We start from the raw sequence: 24,004 nt of genomic DNA on the forward strand, positions 1-24,004 counted from the left end.
AGTAATGTTTATTAGAAGATCCAGTTTGGATTTCATGATCTCACCAGATTCTATCTATGTCTTTGCAGGAGGTACAGTAAGTTTCATATTAATAATTGCCATGGAAATACCACAGTACAGATGCTTTTTTCTTCAGATTATGGTGCTCCCTGTTGCTCTTCTGATTTTATTATTTTAATAAAGTGCAATTTGAGAAGATTGCCTTGCATCAAGACAATTGTTTGGCTTGTCGTCACTGTCACTTTTTGAATTGACCTAACACATCCAACCCATGTAAAAAAGTGTAACAGCACTCCTACCTCAGGCAGTAAAGATTTAAGTGGTATTTCAAGCGTAACTGGTGCTGCTCAGCCTTTCAGCTACTAAACCCACCCAAGTATGTGGACAAGTGTAATGTAACTGAGGCTTATTTTGTCTGTGTTGCCTTTGCTTGTGTCCATTACCAGATACCTGAGGCATCTTCTATGACTGTTAGTAGTGAATTACAGTATTATTGCTGAATTCATGGGGACAGTTTTCTTCTGGATCTGCAGGGAATTGTAAGAATGCATCAGAGAAATAGTACACATCAGTGGTACAGCCAGTGTCCATATGTGACACATGTAAGCATGAAGCTCATTAACCTGCAAAATGCACTTGCTCTTGGTATACTTGATTTAGATCAGACATCAGAAACAGGCCATCTCCGATGGTGAAGAAACCTTTATCAGACAAATTATCTCCTACAAAGCAGCATCCTATCTGAGCCTCTTGGATTGTTTACAGTCTCTAGAGTGGATATATGCCATTGCAATTCTAAACATGGACATGTACTTTATGATAGTCTCAGATACGTATCAAAGCTAGAAACCCTGACAGGGGCTTTGGGAGGTGGTTTCATTTTAAAGAGTTGGAAAGCTTTAATTTTAGGGATGGAAGACAGGGACAGTCTGCTTGTGTTTCACTTAATGCCATTTTCAGGGTGAAAATAATGTTCTGGGATCACTGCCAGCTTGATTAAGTGATTGGAGTGGCAATGGAACAGCAAGAGATAGTATATATGTCATTGCTCAAGATTTTTTGGAAAGAGAACTTGTTTTAACTGTAAGTGGGAAAATACAACCCTGGGGTTCATCTTCACAGAATTTCAGAATATTCTGAGTTGGAAGGGACCCACAAGGACAATTGAGTCCAACTCCAACTAATTGTTCTGCACAGGACATTCCCAAATACCATACCATGTCCCTGGGAGCATTGTCCACTTGGTGCTGTGACCACTTCCCTAGGATCCTATTTCAGTGCCCTGCCACCCTCTGGGTAAAGAACCTTTTCCTAACAACCAAGGGTCCCCTGACACTTCAGGCCATTCCCCTGGGTCCTGCCACTTGTCACCACAGAGAAGAGACCAGTGCCTGCCCCTCCTCTTCCCCTCACGAGGAAGTTGTAAGTGCAATGAGGTCTCCCTTCAGTCTCCTCATCTGCAGGCTGACCAAACCAAGAGACCTCAGCCACTCCTTGAAAGGTATCCCCTCAAGGCACTTCACAATCCTTGTGGCCCTTATTTGCATGCTAATAGCCCTATGTCCTACTCATATTGTGGCACCCAAAACTGCACACAGGATTCTGCCCCAGTGCAGAGCAGAGCAGGACAATCCCCTCTCTTGCCCGGCTAGTGATGCTGTGCCTGATACACCTCAGGACAGAGCTGGCCCTCCTGGCTACCAAGCTCCATATTGTTGGTGAATGCCAATCCATTAAGTGAATTAATAACTATGTGTGTAGGAGATTTTATGCTGGTGCATTTTATTGCAAGTGAGAGGAAAATAGCATGGGTTTGAGACTTGTCATTGTGACTCTGGGCAGCTACAGAGGAAAGAGCATTCATATTTTTAGCAGAATCAAATTTGCCTCAGACTTAATTGGACTATAGATGTGTATGTGTTTAGAAAATAGTGACTGTTTTTTAATTGGTTATAGGTCAGTTAGTTGCATATAATTGTGCATTAAATTACTTGGAAATGAGTTTTCATGTGTAAAAAATAGATCTTTTAGAACTGTATCATGCTTATTAGGTTAGTCATTATATAGGTATTTTATGCCACAGCAAAAAAACATATACTATGACTAGACTCTTCTCTTTATGGAGAAAACTACAGTTAATCAGTAAAGCATAGGCTTTGAGGTCTCCTCTAACATTTCAGGTCATCCTTTTATGATGCTTCATTCGTTGTAGGCTGAGGCTGGATGATGTTGTCAAAAAAATAGAAACACTGAGCATGAGTTTGTGCTATTCTGCTTCCCCTGGAGGTACCCCACATTTTAGGTAGATGAAGTAGAAGATGAACTCAAAAAAGCAGTGTGTTTTCAGAACCTTTACCTTTATAATGGTTCAGTAGTGATTGGGAGCCTCACACAACTGTGAAAGTGGAATAATGTTGCATAGGTGCAGTATAAGACACCCTCTTCCCAAGGGTCAGACACCATAAGAGTGATGTATGACACCCCATGCTCAAATGCTTGTGGCTGGGGAGCTCTGAAAACACACTGAAATTAAAGAACAGAGGAAAAATCCTGAAAAAAAAAAAGAATAGCAGCACTTCTTAAATGCTGCTGAAATGACTAAAAGCAGACCAGTGAGATACCATTAGGCTCGTTTGGCACAAATTAGGGAATGCGTGAGAAAAGGACACGCTCCTATTGGAGTGGGCAGCTAAAACATTTGCTTTCTTCTTTCTTTTGTTCAGTAATTATCCCTTTGCCATCAGTGGGACTATATTGAATTTTTGTCAAGAACAATATTCTGCAGTTAGTGAGATGAAACAGAGTTTACACTTCTGACACAAAGTGAATGACATCCTAGAAAATAAAGCACATCTCTTTACAATGAAATTCGCATTGACAAAAGGAACTTCTAGATCAAAGAGGCACCCTATATTGAATCTAAACAACTCCTGTTTCAGTCTCTACAGCAACCACGTCTCTTTCAGCACCACGTCACTGAGTGTGATGAAACAAGAACAGCTTTATGGTCCATGTTGGTATTTACATTTTTGTATGCTTGCTATCTGCAGACATGCCAGTTAAAATCAGAGTACTTCTGACTGCCATTTCTTGCTTTCATGAAATTATGAATTTGTGATGTATTTATTTGTACCCTCTTTTGTCTTTGCTTCAGAACCATCTATTTATTTGCAAAGAACTGTGCTCGGGATTGTTAGATGTCTTAGATCCATTGCAATTTTACCCATTCATTCTCATGCCTTGGTAAAATATGGATCAATACAGGCTCATTTTAAAAGCAATCAAGGAGATACTTTATGTAATTTTAATATATATTCTGGTACTTTTTCCTGTCCATTGATAAATTGAAGATGATTATTTCATTAAATGTGACAAAAAATAAACTAGTCCTTTTTTGTGAAAGGGCTGGGAGAGTTCATACAGATCTTCAGTAGGGAATGATACACTAGGTGTTGTTTATTTCTCAGAGAATTTCTTCTACTACAATAGGATGTCTTCAAAGTCAGCTGCAACAAGAAAATTGAGGTATAAATTATTTAGATTATTAAGTATCAAATTAAGAATTGCCAGTAGTCACAATATGTATAAATTTCCAAGTAGTCCTGCCAAAGGTCCAATATTTTTCATTTAATTCACAGGATTTTGTTTGGAAAGAAACATTCTACAAAAACAATTAATTCAATCCGTTAACTGACAGTGGTTATTTTTGGTTACACAGTAGCATAGCACATAACTTTTGTGAAGTCAAGGGCTAGGACAGTAAGATATGGCACTTCAAACAAAAGTCTTTCAGTGGTAGAGATGCTGCCTTTCTTGCTCTTGCTCAGTGCTGAAATTCAGTCATTGGTCAATTTACTCTTTTTGTGTCATTTGTTAAATTTGCTTGCATTCCCCTTATGCCTTTCTCAAAACAGATAGAAAATTCACCTCCTCCAAAACTTCTCCTTCCCACTTGATCAGGTGTCCTTAGTATTAGAAAAGGGTGTCAAAGCCAAGTGTACACCATGTATTCACTACTGTTCCAGGTCTTTGTCCCAGCAGTTAGACCTTAAGTCACAGAGTTACTACACTGCAAGTCAATGTAGTTACACAGCGGGTAACAGCATGTTGAGAGGAGAAGGACTTACAGTTGCTTTGTCATGCTCTGAGTTTTAATTTGTGCCTTAACTCAAATGCTTCATTCTGAGGCCTGCTTTTCTCACACTCTGGAGATCATCAAGTGTTTGGAGTTTCCAATATAGACACAATTAAAAAGTATAAAATTAACTAATTAAATTTGTAGTTGAAAGGTGCTTGGAGCCATGCTCTTTTTCTTGCTATAGGAGAGCCTTCTTGTTGTAGTAACGATGCTGGTACTGATTCCTTCACAAGAGAGAGCTTGCCTCTGTCCTTGTGAAGCCTTCCAGGAACTGATGGATGTGACACCCAGAGAGGTACAGCCCAGTCATGTAGGCTTACCACCTGTGATTAAGAGCAGAGTCTGCATTCTGAATGAGGCATTCCTCCAGTCTTTGTAAAGGAGCCTAGAGGAAGAATTTTTGGAAATATGTAAATAACTTTTCATGAATGTGTTCAATCCCATTTTTTCTGTGAGTTAGGAGTTACTTCTGAGGAGAAGTTCAAACACCTTGAACTGTGGTGTGCAGAAAGACATCACCTGTGGTGCAGGGAACAAGACACTTGGATATGAAATCTTTAGGTTGCAGCCATCTTCTGGATTTCAACTAATTGATTACTACTTATACCTTTATGCATGTAACATCTAGTGGGCCCGCCTTGGCTTTGCAGGCATACGAATGGTGTTTGAGCAGATTTAAGCTCTGAAAATCTTACACTCACCTCAGTGCTAGGGTCAGTGCAATTGCTATTTACCTTTTAAAATTTTGTTTAAAAAGCAACCAGAAAGACCCCTTGCCAGCCAAAGCCCATGTAAAATACGGATAATAGCATGGGCTTCATCTTTTGATTTGTAATTATGAGAGGATAAAAAGCCGTATGTGAATGATGATTGCCAAATGACAAAGGAATCCTGTTAGTATATTTCTAGTAAAATATTTCTTATTTTTACCAATTTTTCCTATCATAGACCTTCTCCAATATCTTCAAGAGGGGCTTTTCTCTTTATGTTTTCCAGGCATAGATCGACCAGTTTCCTCTTCTTTTAGAATGCAACACACATAGAAAATCTGTGTTCACTGGATGAGTGAAAAGATGCTTGCTATCAAAATCAGCCAGCTCTGGAATATATTTAAGTGGAAATTCTAAAAGTTGTAAGTGAAATTAGGAGATCACATGCTCCAGATTTCAGTGTTTCATCATTAAGCTTTAAGTTTCAGTTTAAATTCTTCACCTCAATGTCCTACTAACATCTTACAGGGAAACATATGAGGTGCTCAGTAGTTACACTTTGTTTGTGAGGTACTTCTTCAGCACTGTATTTTGGTAAGGACAGTGCTGACAATCTTCTCTAAAACGTCTTGGGAGAGGCACTGATGAATGCACAGCATTTCATAAATAAAGTGACTGCTACTTGACCATGAAATGTAAATATTCACAGGTGCCTAATGAGAAAAGTGGTTCCTGAAGATTTTTCAACTTATCCTTCAGTCCCCAAAAAGAATCAGCCTTCACATTCACATTCACATTCACATTCACATTCACATTCACATTCACATTCACATTCACATTCACATTATCTACATTCTTCTTTCAGACTTTGTAGTCTTTGAGAATGTCCCACAAATTATAGCATAGAAGATGTGAATGTATGGAAAGTTCAAGTTTTGGGTTTGGTCAGGGTTTCCCTTCTGCTTTTTTTCTTCTGCCTGACTGCACTATTGTGGAGTTCCTTCCTTGATCCCCTCCCTCACACACACCCCAGGGGAAATTCTGTGACTCTGCTTTTTGCAGAGACATGGCATCTGCTGTCACAGGTAGGAAAGTGAAGCAAAACAGAGGCAGAGCAGCTGCTGACATAACTGAAGGCTCTGACATCAGTCCTTTTAAATGGAAGGAGAAAGAAGAGAGCTAGAAGATATTTTTAGAAAGTAGGATGCCGGGGAAAATTACCTCATGCCCTGAGGTCTCTGGTTTTTATCATTTTAAGCTCTAGAGTGAAAAAAAAATTGAAATTACATCTTTCTAATTCTTTCCACTTCCTTATTTATCCCTTGCCATTTTTTCCACCCTGTCTCAATAACTGGATATGCAAGACCTTTAATCAGAAGTTAGTTTGATAAACTTTTTATTGCCTACCTGTCTTCTGCAGATCAGTTGTGTGTAATTTCAGACCCTGAAAGACTAATTAAGAGAAATCAAAGCCAAGAAGAAGGATTAAGGGGATGCGTGTGTTTAAATGCACTTAAAGTCCATCTCTCTCTGCTACCATCAAAGCCCAAGGTCACTATTTTGAATTTCAGTTTGCTCTGTTCTCGTACCCATGGTAGAGCAACTGGCTGGCATAATGCTTGGGTCTTGTGAGCATGTCCAAATGGGTCTGACCTGCAGCTAGTTGCAGATTTTTTGAATTTACAGAGGCTTGGATCAACTAACAGAGTGCACAAGTATTGGCAGCATGGTTCTCCGATGTCTTCTTCCTGTAACTGCTCTGCTCTTATTTCTCCCATTGCAAAACCCAAGAAGCCTCCTCACAGGATACTTTTGGATACTTTTTCTGGAAGAATCTACCAGATCTCCTTTGGTACTTCCACAGATGAAGCATTCTTTGCTGCTGACCCAGCTGGTTTTTTCTCACAGGTTTACATCTTTGGTATTTGGCTGATATGGGTCTGTTAGGAAATGCTTGCCCATTCACAGAGCCTGTACCTGGCAGCCCACAGAGCAAGAGAGATGCAGTACATCTGTCACAGTGAAGTGAATTGAATTAATGACAGATGAGTTGAGCTAAAGTAAATGGCATAGAGTCCATAGGGGAGACTGCAGTGCCAAAAACTCTGCAAGTAAAATTAATTTATACACATATATATATTAGCTGCCAGACAGCATAGTGTTTACCACCCAATACTTCTTCATTTTCTCATTTAATAGCCAGTGTTAGTCAGGAGGTAAAAGAGTTCAGGAAAGAGTACATTCTCAGCTGAGATTTTCTGCAAACTGCAAAGATTACACTAAATTGGGAAAAGGCTATGCAAATTTTAATATCCCTCTCTGGTAATCATGAATATTATAAGCATGGTTCTTTACTCTGGTTTCCTAAGAAAATGAAGATTGAAAGGTTATGTGTAGGTGGGTACTTCAGTCAGTAAGTTTTGGTACCATGCCTTTGTCTCCCAAGTAACATTTAAGACTGTTGATGAAGTTCAGGTAAAATTGGCAGCAGGATTCTGATCTCCAAATCTTTGAATTTCTCCAAGTCTTATTAAAATGGACAGCTGAGTGTGGAAGGACTAAGGTATTAATATCAGCCTTTATCAAAATTTGTGATTCAAGCAGGAGGAATTATGATGACTAACTCTAGAGAGTTCACATTTGGCACATGATATAATGTAGTGTTCAAATCCATACACCAAAGAACTCTGTGATTTCTCCACTTCAATGAAGTATCTTTTTCACTGCAGAAATTCTAAACATGGGACTTGCAGACATTTAATAGACTGCAAAAACCAAGAGGGTGGATTTTTCTTTTGTACTGGGTAGTTGATAGCTGCTACCTGCCTTATGCAGAATAGTGTAGTTCCCATAACACCAGTGTTTAGTGAGAGCTATGCCCCAGCAAGAAGTGCTTTCTTATACAGTGTAAACTATCTGCCGAGTTGAGGTGAATTAGCATAGCTGCTTCTGTAGCCGGTAATGTACAATTTGATCCCATCATTTGTGAAGCAAGAAAATGAAACCCATCATTTATCATTACAGCTCAAAGCTATCTATTTGGTGCTTGAACAGCCTCTTGAGAAAAGCAAGTGATACATTTTTATTGCAGCTAAAATATTTATTGTTACCCAGGGATATCTTTCTAAAGGAATATTAGCTGTATGAGTGCTTTTCGGATGAATGGAGGCAGTTTCTCCTGATGTGCAGCTGGCTGTATACCATCCCACATTGACTGCAGCAGCTACAATGCAAAACAGCCTTGCAGCAAAACCACTGAACGAGTACTGCTGGTCAGAGAGCCAAGCCCTTGAGGTGCCACTCCCATCTCAGCTGGAAAGATGTGGGTTTTGGCCCTACAGTGTGCCATGGCCCTTTCATCTGTGGGATCTGAATGTCTTTGTGTATTAACTGGTACCTGCAGTTGTTTTTATGACTTTGTTCTTGTTAGCATACAAAGTATCCTTCAATTTTGAGTGGAATTGAGGTCTAAACTAAGGTCACTGTTCATGGAACTCAAAGAACTACTTTATTTTAAGCATGAAATACCTAAGTGGTCAGATATAGTGTCTGGTATTGTTTGCAAAGATATGTGTGAAACAAGTTTGTAGGGAAAAATAAAAAAGGGAACTGAACACATTGGTGAAGAGAATCAAAAAAATAGATGACAGCTTCTATAGAGTATTGCTGTACCTGACAGGATGTTTTCTGGAAGCTTCCTAATTTTCTTTCTAAAGATAAAGTTTCTATAGAAACCTGGAATTTTAAGATACAAATTCAATACAACTTTATCTTTTTAAACACTTAATGCAAAGCAAAAGTGGGTTACTGCACTGTTACAGAAGCAGTAAAAGAAAACAGTCTTTCCAGTGTAGGACAGCTCCAGGCTGGACTCACTGATGATCAAGGCCGAGCCAGAGATGGTGATAATGTCTCAGTGGTAACATATTTTAGAAGGGAAAAAAGTTATTGTGCAAATGTAATTATGCTCAGGGAAGTGCAAGTATGTGAGAGGAACATCTCTGCAGATACCATGGCTAGTGCAGGAAGAAAGAGGGACAGAAGGTGCCTCAGGTGTCAGAGCTGGGATTCTCCTGCAGCCCCTGCTGCAGCCTATGGTGAAGCAGCTGTGCCCTTGCAGCCCATGAAGGTGCATGAGGAGGCAGAGACCCACCTGCAGCCCATGGAGGAGCCCCAGGCTGGAGCAGGTGGATGCCTGAGAGGAGGCCGTGACCTAGTGGGGGCCTGGGCTGGAGCAGGGTGCTGGCAGGGACTTGCAGACCAATGGAGAGAAGGGCCCATGATGGAGCAGGTTTCTAGTAGGACTTGTGACACTTTTGAGGACCCACAGTGGGCCTAGCTGTCCTTGAAGAACTGTGCCTTGTGAAAAGAGACCCACAGCAGTTCATGAAGAACTGTCGCCGTTGAGAAGGACTCATGCTGGAGAAGTTCCTGGAGAACAGGGATTAATGACAGGAGTCCCCATTTCCTGTGTGAGGAACCCATGCTGGAGCAGGGGAATGATTCCTCTCCCTGTGCAGTGGGAGAAACAGGGCGTGATGAACTGAATGACCATAATCCCCATTCCCTGTATCCCTGCACTGCTGGAGAAGAAGGTAGAGTTGAGGAGGAGAAAAAAGTGGAGGGAAGGTTGTTTTAGAATTTGTTTTATTTGTCATTATCTTGCTCTGATTTTAGTTAGTTATAAATTCAGTTAATATCCCCAAGGTGAGTCTGTTTTGCCCATGATGGGAATCAAAAAGTGATCTTGTCCTTGTCCTTATCCCAATTCATGAACTTTTTGTTATGTTTTCTCTCCCCGATCCAGTTACAGAGGGAGGTGATAGAGCAGATTTTGTGGGTTACCTGGCATCCAGACAGGGTCAACGCATGACTGTAAATCATCCAGTGTAACCCTAGGAGCACACTTAAAGTCAGGGAATAAACTACCTGTACTTGCCCATGCAAAGAAGAAGCAGAACAGTTTTCTTCTTTTGTCAATCTTTGTGTCTGTTTTAAGTGTCAAAGTACAGAGCGGTTTGCTCATAACACCAGAAAAATGCCCACAAGTGGGAGCATAACTTCAGTCTCAAATGTTCATCAAAACATTAAATGTTAATGAATGTTTGTCTGTGCAGATATTGGAAATTAATGTAGCTATCTGCATCACATATCCCATTCCTAAAGCCTTTTAATCTTTTTATATATAGGGCAAAGTTATTAAAACTGAAGCCAGGAATACAAATGTGTATCCATGACACCATGTGTTTATATCCATGGTGTCTGACCATGACACCATGTGTTTATATCCATGACACTGGTTATCTGCTGCTTGCAATGAAGACAGATTCCAACCAAGAAAAGGGCAAAGATGTCATGCCTTACTGTGGTCAGACGTTGTCAGTCCTAGGGTGTGTATTATCTTACTGTTGGAATCAAGATATGTGTAGGCAGAGGCCTTTGTTTGCTTCCTTCACCCACAGAAGAGTTATGGGGAAAGGAAGTAAGCAGAGACAAAGGAGCCTGCTCAGTCTGGATCTGCTTTTCTCCTGAGAGGTTTCACTGCTTAGACAGTGAAGAGAAGCCTGTGTGAGATGAAGACAAAAAAGCAAGCAGAGGAGCTACAGCAGTGCCTTGCTTTCCATGCATGCGAGGATTTGAGCTCCAGGATCAGGGGGAATTATTTCAGAGCAGTCCATGACTGCATCACTGGAGCTCTGAGATACTTAATCCAATCAGCTAAATATTTCAAACTTTATTTGAAATTACTTCTTTCTTCCTAGCAAACAGTCACCAGATAAAAGAAGCATGCTTGCAATTTAATTTACACACCCACCTGCCTTTTGAAACCAAGGGTCTCAAATGCATCCATCCTACAGCTGGAAAGGAAAAAAAAAAACCTTCTGATTATCCCATTCAATCTCTGCAGTGTTGCAACCTTCTCACTTCATTCAGCAAATCCAGAACTACAGGAATTATTTCTCTGTTTTTATTCAGGCCACAACTGATGGTGCACATGGAATAAGGTTGCTGAGAAGATACCCAGGTTTTGCTCTGACTCCAAGTGAAAATGAATTTGCTGCATACCCCATTCCCACTAATCATGACAAAATGCCTTTACTGCTTGGTATCACCTTTCTAGAGCTGCATGACTGGCCTCTGTTCTGCCTCTGCTGCTGCTTGGTGAGGCCAAACCCTCAACTTGTGCCTGTCAGAGGATGTTCACTCAGCTCTCTGCTCACTTTTGAACCTACACTTTCAATCAGCTAAACACATTCTGCTGTTGCCTGGTAGAGGAGTTTGGCTCTGGTGAAGGGAAGCTTTACGGAGTGCTTGGAGTGCTCACAGGAAAAAGGCCTTTTCCATCCATGCGTTGGCAAATTTGGGAAATGAAGCAAATTTTCAGTATAAGGGACAGAGAAGAAGAAATCGTGGGCTATGCTGTTCTCATCCCAAACATCAGTTGCCTTAAAGCTTTTGCTCTTTGAGATAACTGGTATACTGACACCTTCTTTCTTATCTCTCAGATAGTTCTGGAAGTTAATTAATTAATATTTGTGGACGATGAACACTTCGTCTGATAGGAGTTATTATGTATCACAGCAAAATGTGAATGATCTTGGCATGCTCAAACTAGCTCAGCTTTGGTATTGGTGAAAAGAGAATGAATGACGCTTACTACATCATAGGGAGTATCTCAGGTTATTTGAAATGCCATAATCCTTCTCTTATGGATTTCTGAGCTATTTTTATAATACTAATTCTGATTAAAAACTCTAAGTCTGACTGTCAGTTCTAATCCATGCTTCATTCTTGCATATCCAGCAATGTTAAACACTCTGACTAGTCTAAAGGCCTTTAAAAATAGTCCCATGTGTAGAAGCTTCTGAGGAACATCTACAAGTCACACACATTTCCCTGCTTCCGCAGTAGGAAGAGTTTATGGAGCTACACAAGCCATCAGGATGGGTGCTATATTTAGTGTATTGACTTCGATTATGTCCCAGTTTGATAACAGCGGATTTAGTTTTTAGCTGCCTGTCGTTCTGATGTGAGTAATTGGAGCTCAGCAGTGATGACACACTGACAAAAACTGGGTCTTTCAGATTTCCTTTTTTTCTCATTTTAGTAGCTGCTCAGCTCCTCTTTATAAGCTAAGAAGTTGTATAAAAATGGGCTGGAAATGCATCCACTGAAATGAGTAGTGCTGCCTGCTGCCTGTGCAGGTACAGCTACTTTGAACTCTGACCAGATTTTAGTCAGGCAGAGAAAAGTTTCCCAAAACTCAGCAGCATGTAGTCCATGATAGCAATGGAGAAAAATGCACATCACTGGAGTTACCTTGTGTTCCTGACACTTTTGCCTCACTTTATGTTGTATACTTTAGGTTGTCCAGACTGCAGATAGAATTGTGTTGAATCCTACATCTTGATCCTGCATCTTCCTAAGCTGCACGGCTGTTCTAAGATGGTTTTCAACCATAACGCATGAAGAGTTTAGGGCTAGTTCCCAATCAAAATGAGAAAAAATCTTGCAAAAAGCCCTTTTTATAAAAATATGTAACTTGATGTTGGTTTCCAATACCCTGTCCATAAAAACAGGACCTTTTTCTCAGTTTTTTGAAACCTAATTTGACAATGTAGGAAGCAACGGAGCTAGAATATGTTCCTCTGTTTTATCTGGTCTTTAAATAATCTAGAGGCTGAAATTAGTTCAATTTTTTATTATTTGTACTGAATGATAATAACTTTATTCATTATATGAGCAAGTAAACACAGCAGGTAAATTGAGACACATGAAAGTGGGAAAGGATTAGGAAAAAGTATGGGCAGAATGTAGCTGATCTCGCAGATTTTGGTAGCCGTATCTAGTGTTAAAATGGACAGATAGAAAAATAGTAATGTAAAAATATTATACTAGAAATCATCCTGTTAAAGTGTCCATTTCCAATTAGTTTTATAATGTCAAATTCTTAATTTCTGCCTGATCCATTACTATAACAAATGCAGCCACATAAATGTCATTCTTAGAGGAAAGCTGGGATTCATTTGCAATATGGATGTGTGTAAGAACATCCAGAGAACATATTAGATTTTAGTTTTGTGGCTAAAGCTTAAAAAGTGATTTGAAAGCAAAGTTTTTCATTAAATATTTGAGAAATTTCATTGTAAGAAAGGGGTTTGCATGCTAAACAGAGAAGAACACTGCAGTGGTTACAGGGGGAGAATGACCGACAGTGTTGTCTTGTTTGGACCAGGTAGGTGTAACCAAACCACTACTCTTCTTCACAAAGACTGTTCTCTCTTTTCAGAGTGGGACACTTTTTAAGATATTGTCTTGAACTTCAGCCCACTGTATTCAACATTGCTGGAGGAAGGTTGCTTTGTAGTGAGGATGTAGATGATTGGTCAAGGAGAAGGGATATGAACAGAGGTAACTGTAATTGCTTCCATGCAGTGGAAGATGGGTATGGAGAGAAGTGGCAGGGGAATGACGAGGGCAAGGCTAGTGGGGGATTTTTGAGGACAGACAGTAGCTGTTTTGAATGCACAGATGGTGGTCGGAATGTAGGAAGCTATAGAAAAGCAAGACTTGAAGGATGTTTGAGCCACTTTTTCAAGTGGGCTATGAGTTCAGGTTTCTCTGTTTTCAAGCATGCTTTTAGAAAGATTTTAAAAGAGTGTGGGTGAGTCTTCAGAGTGCGTGGACTCAGCACTCTATGCAAACTAGCTCTAAATAACACAGGCTGTCTCCCACAACAAAAGTCAGTGCAGTCACTGGTTACTTTGAAAAACTGTACTCAACCATCCTAGAATTATAATAATGTTTTGGTAAGAGCATTCAAGTTAATTATTTTTCTTACATACGGTAGCGACTGTGTAAGCGTTCTTAGCTGCTGTTTGATTAATATTCCCTAGGCTGACCCTTTTGTTGCTAAACAAAACCACAGAGTGACTGTTTGTGCATGACTTTTTTTCATTACTCTAGAAATCAGTCTCATTTTTCTGTCACACAGCCATGAACCAAACAAGGCTATATCAATAAACTGGGGTTAGTCTTAACTTCCTGCAAGCTTCTCCCTGCTTCTTGACTCCTATCTCTCCAGACAGCTGAGAGATGCTGTCTTCTTCTCTCACAGCCCCTGGTGATTGCACATTACTGTTTGTGTCCATTCCCCAAGTAAGAACAAAGATAAGATGTGATTATCAGCAGTATATGTTGAAGCCTCAGTCTCTGCAGATGGATATTCATGCCAAAACAGGTGTCTGTCAATTAACTTCCATTTCATATCCTTCTTTTTCTTCTTTGAAATTACGAAGTGTAGTTGCCCTGATCCTAAACATCATCACATCCAGAAGCCTTATGGAATCACACAGAAACTTTCATAACAGATGAAACCAGTGTTCACTAAGCCAAGTGTCCTGTACAACAAAATAAAGGACTTAATGTTGCTTCATAATCATTACATGAATTTTGTAAAGTAGTGGCTGTGGGACTCCTGAGCCAGAGATATGTGCTTAGAGGCCTGTCACCATTTTATTATTTGACTAAAAAATTATCTCTGCTCATTTTCCTTTGCTGCTTATCTTTTCTTAGACATCATATAATTCCTCAGCTGCTTTATTTTCTTTAATTTGAAGAGGTGGCATTTTCTGGAGTTCACACCTCTTTGTAAAGGAGGATCAGAGACATGTCACAGGCACTAGTTTCTGCCTGTTGTGAGTTCATACCCCAGAGGAAGAAAACTCTTGCAGGGAATGCTTTAGTTTTGGTGCACCTTGAAGTCTTTCACACATACAGCCTTACTATACATGAACTCCAAAGAAAAAGCATGTAAGGAGTAGGCTGGCTAGTGTCACCAAATAACTCCATCTGAGCTCTGGCTGACAAATACCAGGAACTCTCTATCTCAGTGGTTCCTTAAGTGAAATAAGAACCTGATCCCATTCCACTTTTTTGACAATCCTTTTTGTTTCTAATTTTCAAGATGAACACAGCAATGTTCTGTCCACCTTCAAAGAACAGAAACACACAAAATCCACTCTGTTTTGGAGGCTTCTCATAAGGAAAGCTGGAACAGCAGAGTTTCTGTGGCTTGGAGCATTGGGTTCTGACTGCAGCTCCCTGCAGCATGTGATAGATGACATTATATTGGGAGTCTGCTACAGGCCACCCAACCGGGAAGACTTCCTGGATAAGTCACACTATGGACAAATTGAAGCAGCTTTCTGTTCACAGGCCCTGGTCCCCTTGGGGGCTTCAGCCATGTCCATATCCTTTTGAGGGACAACACAGAAGAGCATAAGCAGTCCAGGAAGTTCCTGGAATGCTTTGATAATACCCTTCTTCTCCAAGAGATACAAAGAAAGGTGCTATGCTGGATTTTGTTCTCACCAACAAGGAGTAGGGGAGGGGATGTAAAGCCCAAGGGCAGCCTGGGCTGCAGTGACCATAAAATGTGGAGTTTCAGATCTTCAGGGTAGTGAGGAAGGCACATAGCAAGTTCACTACTCTGGATTTCAGAGGAGCACACTTTGGTCTCCTCAGGGATTTGCTCAGTTGAGTACCATGAGATAACTCCCTGAAGGGATGAGAGGCCATACAAAGCTGGTTAATATTCGAGGATCACCTTCTCCAAGCTCAGGAATGATGCACCCCAGTAAGGAGGAAGTAAGGCACAAGCAGCAGGAGACCGATGCAGATGAATGAGGAGTTTCTGGACAAACTCAGACACAAAAACGAAGCACACAGAGGGTGGAAGCAAGGACAGTATCTTGGGGGGAGTGCAGAGATATTGTCTGAGCAGCCAGGGATCAGGTTAGGAAAGCTAAAGACGTGATTAAATTAAAGCTGTTCAAGGATGTTGAGGGAAATAAGAAAAGCTTATTCATACGTACATCAATTATTAAAGGAAAAAAACATGGACCTCTCCAGAAGGAAACAAAAGGTGTGGTTAACTGGATCATGGAAAAGGGTGAGATGCTAAGAACCTAAAGGTGCATAAGTCTATTGGTTCTAATGAGATGCATTCATGAACCTAAAGGGAACTGTGGGAGAATGTGGCTAAGCCACTGTCATATTTGAGAAGTTGTGGCAATTTGGTGTAGTTCCTGCTGAATGAAAAGGGGGAAATATTACACCCATCTTTAAAAAGAGAATAAAGGAAGACCTGTGGAACTACAGGCTGGTCATTCTTGGCTTTGTGTCTTGCAAGATTATGGAGCAGGTCCCCCTAGAAACTATGCTAAAACATATTGAAAATAAGAATGTGACTGATGACAGAAAAAGTGTCTTCACTAAGGACAAATGATGCCTGAGAAATTTGGTGGCCTTCCATGATGGGATTACAGAAGCAGTGGATCAGAAAAGAGTGACTGATGCCATCTACCTTGATCTATTCAAAGCATTTGGCACTGTCCCACAAAGTATCCTTGTCTCTGCACTGAAGAGGCATGGATATGATAGATGGGCCACTTGGTGGGTAAGGAATTTGTAAGAAATCAGCAGATGGTTGTTTCCAACAGGGCTTTGCTTCTGTTCTGGAGGGAACTCCTTGTCCTGGCTGTTCTCTCTTGGCCATGGTGTGAATTTGGGACGCTGAAGATGAAACACTGAATTCTGGCTTATTGTCAAAGAGCACTGAGGAAGCTTGCTTCTGCTGGATGTACCTTTCCAGGATACCCAGTAAAATCTGCTAATTTTTTCAGGGGCCAGATTTACACTCATCTAGTGCTGTGTAAACAACACTTTCATCTTTTAAAAACTGAAGTAGTAACTCCTGTTTCATTTCTTGAGCAGAAGGCTATTTACTGAAAGAGATTTTAGGGACTGCAATTTCTCTATATATCCTTATCTTGACTTTTATATCTGTGCCAATACAGCATCTTTTTTTGCTGCTTTGATTTCCCTGTGATTCTATCTTGCATTTTGCACTGTTCACTCCAGCTATCTCTGGTTGAATTATATGGAGCACTTCATGTGAAACCAGGCAGAAAATGTAACAGATAACCAAATTTGCTTTTTTTTAGCTGGTAGAAAGTATCTCTCTTGAAAGCACCATAGCACCTGTCAGTGGTTATTCTCTCAAATGTGTGGCAGGTAAATGCTGACATTTAGTATTGCTGAATACCTCTGTCACAACTCACAAAACTGTGCAGGTTGGAAGGAGCTGTGGAGGTTGATCTGCCTCCCCATCCTCAATACTAGTCCAGCTAGCTCTCTACACAGTGACCAGCTGGTTTTTCAGGTAGCTCCAAAAATAGAGTATCCATGACATCCCTAAGACTTTGTTACAGTGGAAGTCTTCCTCTTTGGGGAAAAAAAATCCTAAGTTCTCACGTTAGTGTCCTGTGTTGCATCTTGTATCTGATGGCTCTCACCCTTTCTCTGTGCATCTCTGAGAAGAGTCTGTCTCCATCTTTTCCCTCCCATGTGGTTGATGAAGAGTAGTAGGTCCCTGATAACCTTTTCCTCTTAAACCTGCCTTAAAAATCATTACCTAACATAAAGAAATATAAGTTTAATGGCTTTAAGAGTTTGGATTCTGAGCAGGAAGGGATTAAGATTTCAGGCTTTAATGCACAATTTAAAAAGCTGTTGTTCTTTTTGTCTGAGCTTTTCATTGTTTCTCTAGATCAGTGGTTCTCTACTTTTCATTTATATAAAGAAGCTAAGCTGTAAATAAGCTGTACTAAGAAATTATAAATGCAGTTTTAATTGAAAGTGGTTTTGTAGGCATATGAACATATTTCAGTATGTCAATATTTTGCTTCAGGACTTCTGAAATAATTCACAGTTTCCATAAAGAAAGGAAAAAGCAAAGTCAAAAGAGGAGTGTTGACAAAGGACTAGTAATAAGCATTTTTCAGTAGCACTGAAATGATATGATATGATATGATATGATATGATATGATATGATATGATATATGATATGATATGTGCTTATACCTTTAAAAAACCCCCACTTTTGGTTTCTCGTTTCTTGCTTTGAAGATGCAAACCTTCAAGAGACTTACATAAAGATGTGGTGGCAAAATATGTTATCCCAGTATTTGGGCGGAGAGGCTTCTATAAGCTTTTTATTTGAGACATTTCAGTTTTAACATGCAAAAAATGTTTCAAGAAATAAAGGCCTTATTGGAGAAGCAGTGAGTTATTGAAAAATGTTGAACAGTTAAAATACCTTTGTAAGGAAGCAAAGGCAAGAAAAGCAGAGGGTAAACAATCTGTGAAGGATGAGTGTTAAGTAATACGCAATTAGAGGAATCAAAGCTATTTTGCTAAGAAAAGTTATGAACAGCCCAAACAGATGCTGGAGATCAAAAGGGCTTGGAACAGAGGTGGGCAAGTTCTGGGGAAAGCTTTATAAACAATAAGAACTTAGAAGCGGTTTCTTAGAAAAATGGGGAACAAATGAAGCGTGGGTAGGTAGCATGATATTTTTTAATACATTTGAGAAGGCTGTTTTGGAAAAGCAAGGAAAATAGCACTGAATAAAGAGTACTTCTGAATAAAATGTGATCTTCAAAAAAACAATAGGTGAGTGTTTCATCACCTCACTTCCCTCTCATTGAGAGAATGTGGGCTCTTGTCACATGCAAAACAGCGAGCAAACAAGAGCTCATAACCAAATTCCTTTTTTTTTTTGGTTATTGTTTACGCAAATCTGAAGAGTCTGGATGCATTTGTAATGTTGGTGATTTTTAGTTAAAAGTTTTTGCAGACTGACATATAAATAAAAAGCGGCATACTAATAAGTATAGAAAAGCTCCAAAGTGACTGAGATCTTCAGTCAAAGTAACTCAAAAATAGTGAATTAAAACTTTATAACACATCAGAATTTGGTGAAGTTGTCTACATCTTGCTTCAGCTGATTCTGCTGCAAGGTAGGCATTATAAAAGTGAAATTCCTCCTCGGTCTTTTGACTTTTAAGACACAAATTACTTCAGTACTATTTCTCTGCATTTGTGTAAATGGGTGAAAGTCTGTCAGCAATCACTTAGCATTAATTGCTCTTCAATTAGTATAATGAATGTTTGCAATGCTTATGTATGCCTTCTAAAGCTTTCTCAAATGAAGCTTAATGCTACATGTCCTTTCTGAAAAATCCCATAACTAATGTGAATGCTGTTACATAGAATCAAAGAATGTTCTGGGTTGGAAGGGAACAAAAAATCATTAAGATCCAACTCCCCTGCCATAAACAGGGACACCTTCCACTAAACCAGCTTGGTCAGGATCCCATCAAGCCTGGCCTTAAATACTTCCGGGGATGGGGGATTCACAACTTCTCTATGCAATCTTCCGGTGTCTCGCCTTATTAAAGTACAGAAATACTTCCTAATATCTAATCTAAACCTACTCTCATGTTTGTCATCCATCTTCATTACTAAGTAGTAATGAAGTATATGACCCAGTCAGATTCTGTAAGAATTAATCAGGCAGGGGGATTAGAACACAGTAAGGAAAGTGCTTATTTATAGCATGGCATTCAGATTCCCTTACTGTTGCCATAGTAGTCAGGCTGAAGAACAGATGCCAAGCTCCTTTCTTCCTCACTGGTAAAATCTTCTACTGTTTACATGGCAATTGCCATTGGTGCTCGTGGTTTCACTATACAGCAGCAGCAGCACAGAAACTTTATTTGTTAAACACACCATGACCCTTTCCAATTCCTTGAGTTGCTCACAATAAAGCACATAGATACCCAATGGTCGTACATCAACACCTCAGAGAAAGCAGAAAGAACAAAAAGTGGAGAAGTAGATTGAAAATGTAGTGAGCAATACTTCAAATGTCAAAATATGTGTACTCAAATGCTTTCAAACTGAGAGGTTCTCAGTCCACCTCGGGTGCCTCACTTACAGAGCTGCACATCTGGAATGAAAAACATCAGAGCTGTCTGATGCCTGCACCTTTGCACCTTCTATGACAGGGAGTATTCCCTCCATAGCAAATTCACAACTGCAATCTGCAAAGGAGACATATGTCAGCTTAATAACACAGCCCTAGCTGATCTAAATGCGAGAAAAGACTTGAACTGCACTTTTCTGAGGGTAAAGTTATTTATAACAAGAAATCCTGCAAAGATACATTTTTTTTTTCCTGCTGCATCCAATGTCTATTAATGAACAGGACAGCATGTCTGGCATGCTCATGTTTGACATCCAGGTCTTATCACATCCATCTGTCCTTACAGAGATGCTGAAAGATAAACTCAGTCTTGACAGTCTGATCTGCGAGGGTCTGATCTGCAAAGATCTGATCTGACAGTGAAGTCACACACACTAGGTGCAATAACATCATCCATTCTGCAGCTTGCATGTCTTCCACCCTCTTTAATGACCCCTGTTAAAGGAATCTCCAGTGGGCTGACATGCAGACAAAGCAAATGAAGGCAACCATTTCCCCCAGATTTTGGCTGGGACATGTGTGTGCATGAAAAAGTGTGTGTGTTGGAGGGGGGAGGAATTTACCATAAGAGATTGTGTTAAAAAACATGAGACGGTGTCTGCATATCTGTTCTGTGAGTTTATCTAAACATTCCCTTTTTCTCCCATCTTTTTCCCTCCCCTTCCTTCTTTCTCTTCTGCCACTTGCTGTCAGGAAGGGCCACGTCTGAAGGGCCAATTCAGTACAGCCTGGCACCAACACAGACGGACGTCAACACCAGTTCCAACTGTGAGTCAATTTGCAACTGGGGGACTCTTTGAAGCAGCACTGGTTTATGTGCTTGTAGAAGCAGCAAGGACTCTGCAGAGCACTTCCAGAACAGGGAGAGTGTAGGTTTGTTAGCCCTAGCTCCCTCTAGTTAGAGTAGCATGCAAGTTGTTGATGTCTTACTAAAAAGCAGTAGATAAATATAGCTTCTACTGAAATACACATAAAGGAATCTGATATGTGAGGGCCAGTGCCAGGGAATTCTACTAGCAGAACAAATTTTTTGAGCTGGATGCTGTTCAGAGGAAACTGTCCACCAAGAAAGCTTAGGAAACCTTGTCTGACTAGAGAAGAGGCTGGAAGTCATGCCACAGACAAGGATCTTCATTGAATTGTTATTTTCACAGCTAGAGACAAGAGCTACCGGTCTCAGATTTGTGTAGGAGCACTGATCTGTGTTCAGACAGGTGAAGAGACCTTGCTTTCAGTTTTGAAGTCCATGAGGTAATTTGGCTGCTGTCAATTTGATTCGCTGCAAGGGGGAAGACAAGACATTGCGCAGTTCTCTGCCATTATGCATGTACAAAAAGTTATCCAGCACCTGTGATCCCAGTCCCCAGTGCCCATGCTCCTGATATGTGTGTTGAGTGAAGATACTCCTAATGGAATTGAAGGAGGGGAAAAAATATCCGTTATACAGAGCAAGTGAAAAATGATCTTTGCTTTTCACTGTTCCTGGAAGATACTAATCTCCCATATTTTCCTCTTGGTGACTTTCCTGGTCCCAATAAGGTTTGGCCCAGCATCACAGAGAAGGTAGCTGAGGAAGGAGACAGTGATTTAAAGGAGAAGTGGCCAACTCTATCAGCTGCAAAATTTGAGAGGATGTGATGGCAAATGCAGAGGACAATAGAAGGCAAAAAAAAGGAAGTGTCTAATACCCCTGCACTTCAAAGAGAGCAGGATAAGTTACATCCTCTGTCAGGGACTGAGAAAGTACTGGCTCAAAACTATTAGAACTATAAAATTTGTATCAACTCATTCATGGAAAGGTAGTATAAAGCAGTAATAACCTACTGAACAGTAAAGGGATTAGCACTGTTTTTTCTAGATGCACTGTCCTCAGCAGAGTTCTAACATTTTCCATGATTCTACTAAAAATTCTGTCTTTGATATATATGTATGTAGATACAGCTTTTTATGAATGTACTTGAATAGATTAGTAAAAATCTTGCTCACAATCTGTAAAAGCGACTAATAATGTTATCATAAATAATGCTGTATTCTGTATTTTTAGCTTATTCTGTTTTTATGCTGCACAATGATCAATGGAAAATTCACAACACATGCCAATATGTCACTGACCTCTGACTCTTAAGCAAAGAATTTCTTCAAACCGTACTTTTTCATCTCAAATGCTTGAGTCATACTGTGTTTGTCCTGCCTTATAGTTTTCTCATGATTTGTTTATGTCCTGCAGTCCGATGGCCCCTTCTGTAAGCTATTGTTTGGAAATGCTGATATCCTGGGCAGTGCATCAAACCAGATGGTTTGTCAGCTGTATCAAGCCTGTGAGCAGTTCTGTGTGTCAGTAAGCACATGGACATGGGCCTTGAGATCAACAGGAGACTCACTGTTAAATTGCAGGTCACAGTTAAGGAATCTGTGCTAGAATTTGTACCAGGTGGAAGTGATTTTAAAAAATTTTTAAATCTCCCAAAGATGGGAAGCTGTCTATGGACAGAATCAGGCTGATGCTTCACTTGTCATAGAATACTTATAGCAGTTAATGAGTGGACATGAACTAAAACTCTGGGATTACATTTCTACCAGGTTTTATGTGGGAAAAAAAAAAAAAAAGAAAAAGAAAAAAAGGGGAAAAAAAAAGAGACACGAGCCTCCGACAAGTATAGCACCATAGTTTGGAGAGAATTAGTTTCAAAGCAGATCTTGGGTACTTAGAGTCTGAAAACTATCCTAGCTTACCTGGTAGTCCATCCTGTACTTGTCTAGAGCAGCACTCTGTTTTTGGCTTTCTTTTTTTCTTATTCAGTTTGTTAGAGCACTTAATCAAACTTCAAGATGGACCGTGATTATATCTCAGGCTCTTCTTTGCACAATGATTGATTTTGTTAATGTTTGTTGTGGTTTCTCTCTACTAAAAACAGTTTGAGACTGTACTGTATGGGAGTAAAATTCAGACAAGGAAAGCAACAGCCTAGTAATACCAAGCAGGAGATATTGATCAAGGCTGTTAAAAATACTGGGCCAATGAATGCCTTTTTTTCACCTCTATTCATTGGTTTGTAGCCTCTCTGAGTCTTCTAGTCTTCACTGAATTTGCACAGCTTAGTGTTGAAATTATTTTAGTCAAGCAATTCATGAAGATGCACAAAAGCACCTAAAAATGTTTTTTAGAACTTTATTGTTATTATTAGTAAGGAAGTCTCCTTTAAATGACAAGCTCTGTACAAACGAGAAAAGATGGTCTATCTAGGCAGACAGACTAAAGGGCAAGAAAAAGGAAGGGTTTCAAGCCATGTAAGCCCATAACAATCTCCCTCTAAAAGATTAGAACAAGGGGCTGAGCATTCTTGGAGATTCTCGAAACCTCAGTATAAAAGGCTCAGAGCATGCTGATTGAACCTTGAGTCCATTCTTTGAGTAGGGGTTGGACTACATGTCTTACAGAATGGCCTACCAAACAGTGTCATTTTTTAATTCTACTGTCTGTGGTAGATGCAGTAACAAAGTCCTGCGTATTTAAACTCCATATAGCCTGATACTTGGTCTAGCACCTAAGCTGCAAAAAAGTCCTTCCTCTTTGGAATTAGGCTGTCTCCTCCAAAACCACCACTTCTGGTAACATGCAGTTGACAGAAGAATGTGCTGTGATTTTTTTTTTCGCATTAAATTTAAGTGAAATCTGCTATATAAACAGAGCAGCTAAGAACTTAGGAAAAAAGGGCTAGAAATTGAGCTGACAATCTCAAACAGGTACAGAAATCTTCCTCCCCATAAAACTGACCCTGACTGAATTTTTTAAAGGGCAGAAAGACAAAACTGTTCTTTCACAGATGTCCTGGGGATCAGAGCTAGAGGCGTCTCACTCTGACAGCACTGTTGTGTAGCTAAATTGTACGGGTCAGGTCCTGAAGCTGTCAATCCAGTTAGGTCTACACCAGTGTTTAGAAAAGAAGTAGATATTCTCCTAAGGCTAAATGCCAGCGACTTTGATGTGACTTTGTGATAAAGTCCTGGACTCATTCAGTGGGAAGAAAGTACTGTTGCATTAATGTAATGACTTGTGATACCACATCTAATACTCTTTTACTGTGTGTTTTCAAACCCTGGGCTCCCATTTGGTTTTGATGGACAGCAGATTTTTTAGCTCTAAGAGGTTTTTGGGATATTTTTCTGTAGTGACAGTAATCTAAACAGAGAGGTCATTATAAATTCCTGCTGTGCACAATAAGCTCTTAAATATTACCTGAGGCAGGATCTCTGGGAAAAGGT

General features: G+C 40.0%; 1 protein-coding gene across 11 annotated transcripts in view; it reads left to right on the forward strand.

The window, feature by feature from the left end:
* Nucleotides 1–24,004, forward strand: part of NRG1 (neuregulin 1) — a 458,486-nt gene that overhangs the window by 148,072 nt on the left and 286,410 nt on the right. For 8 of the 11 annotated variants that reach the window (XM_074533378.1, XM_074533379.1, XM_074533380.1 and 5 more), the window contains exon 2: nucleotides 20,439–20,509. The exons of 1 other annotated variant lie outside the window; for it this stretch is intronic. In XM_074533378.1, coding sequence (XP_074389479.1) covers nucleotides 20,439–20,509 — 71 coding nt within the window. Of the gene's footprint in view, nucleotides 1–20,434; nucleotides 20,510–24,004 lie in introns of those variants that run through there. 2 more of the 11 variants (XM_074533386.1, XM_074533390.1) reach the window with 2 other exon arrangements.

Source organism: Zonotrichia albicollis, chromosome Z, assembly GCF_047830755.1.
Source record: "Zonotrichia albicollis isolate bZonAlb1 chromosome Z, bZonAlb1.hap1, whole genome shotgun sequence".
NCBI lineage: Eukaryota > Metazoa > Chordata > Aves > Passeriformes > Passerellidae > Zonotrichia > Zonotrichia albicollis.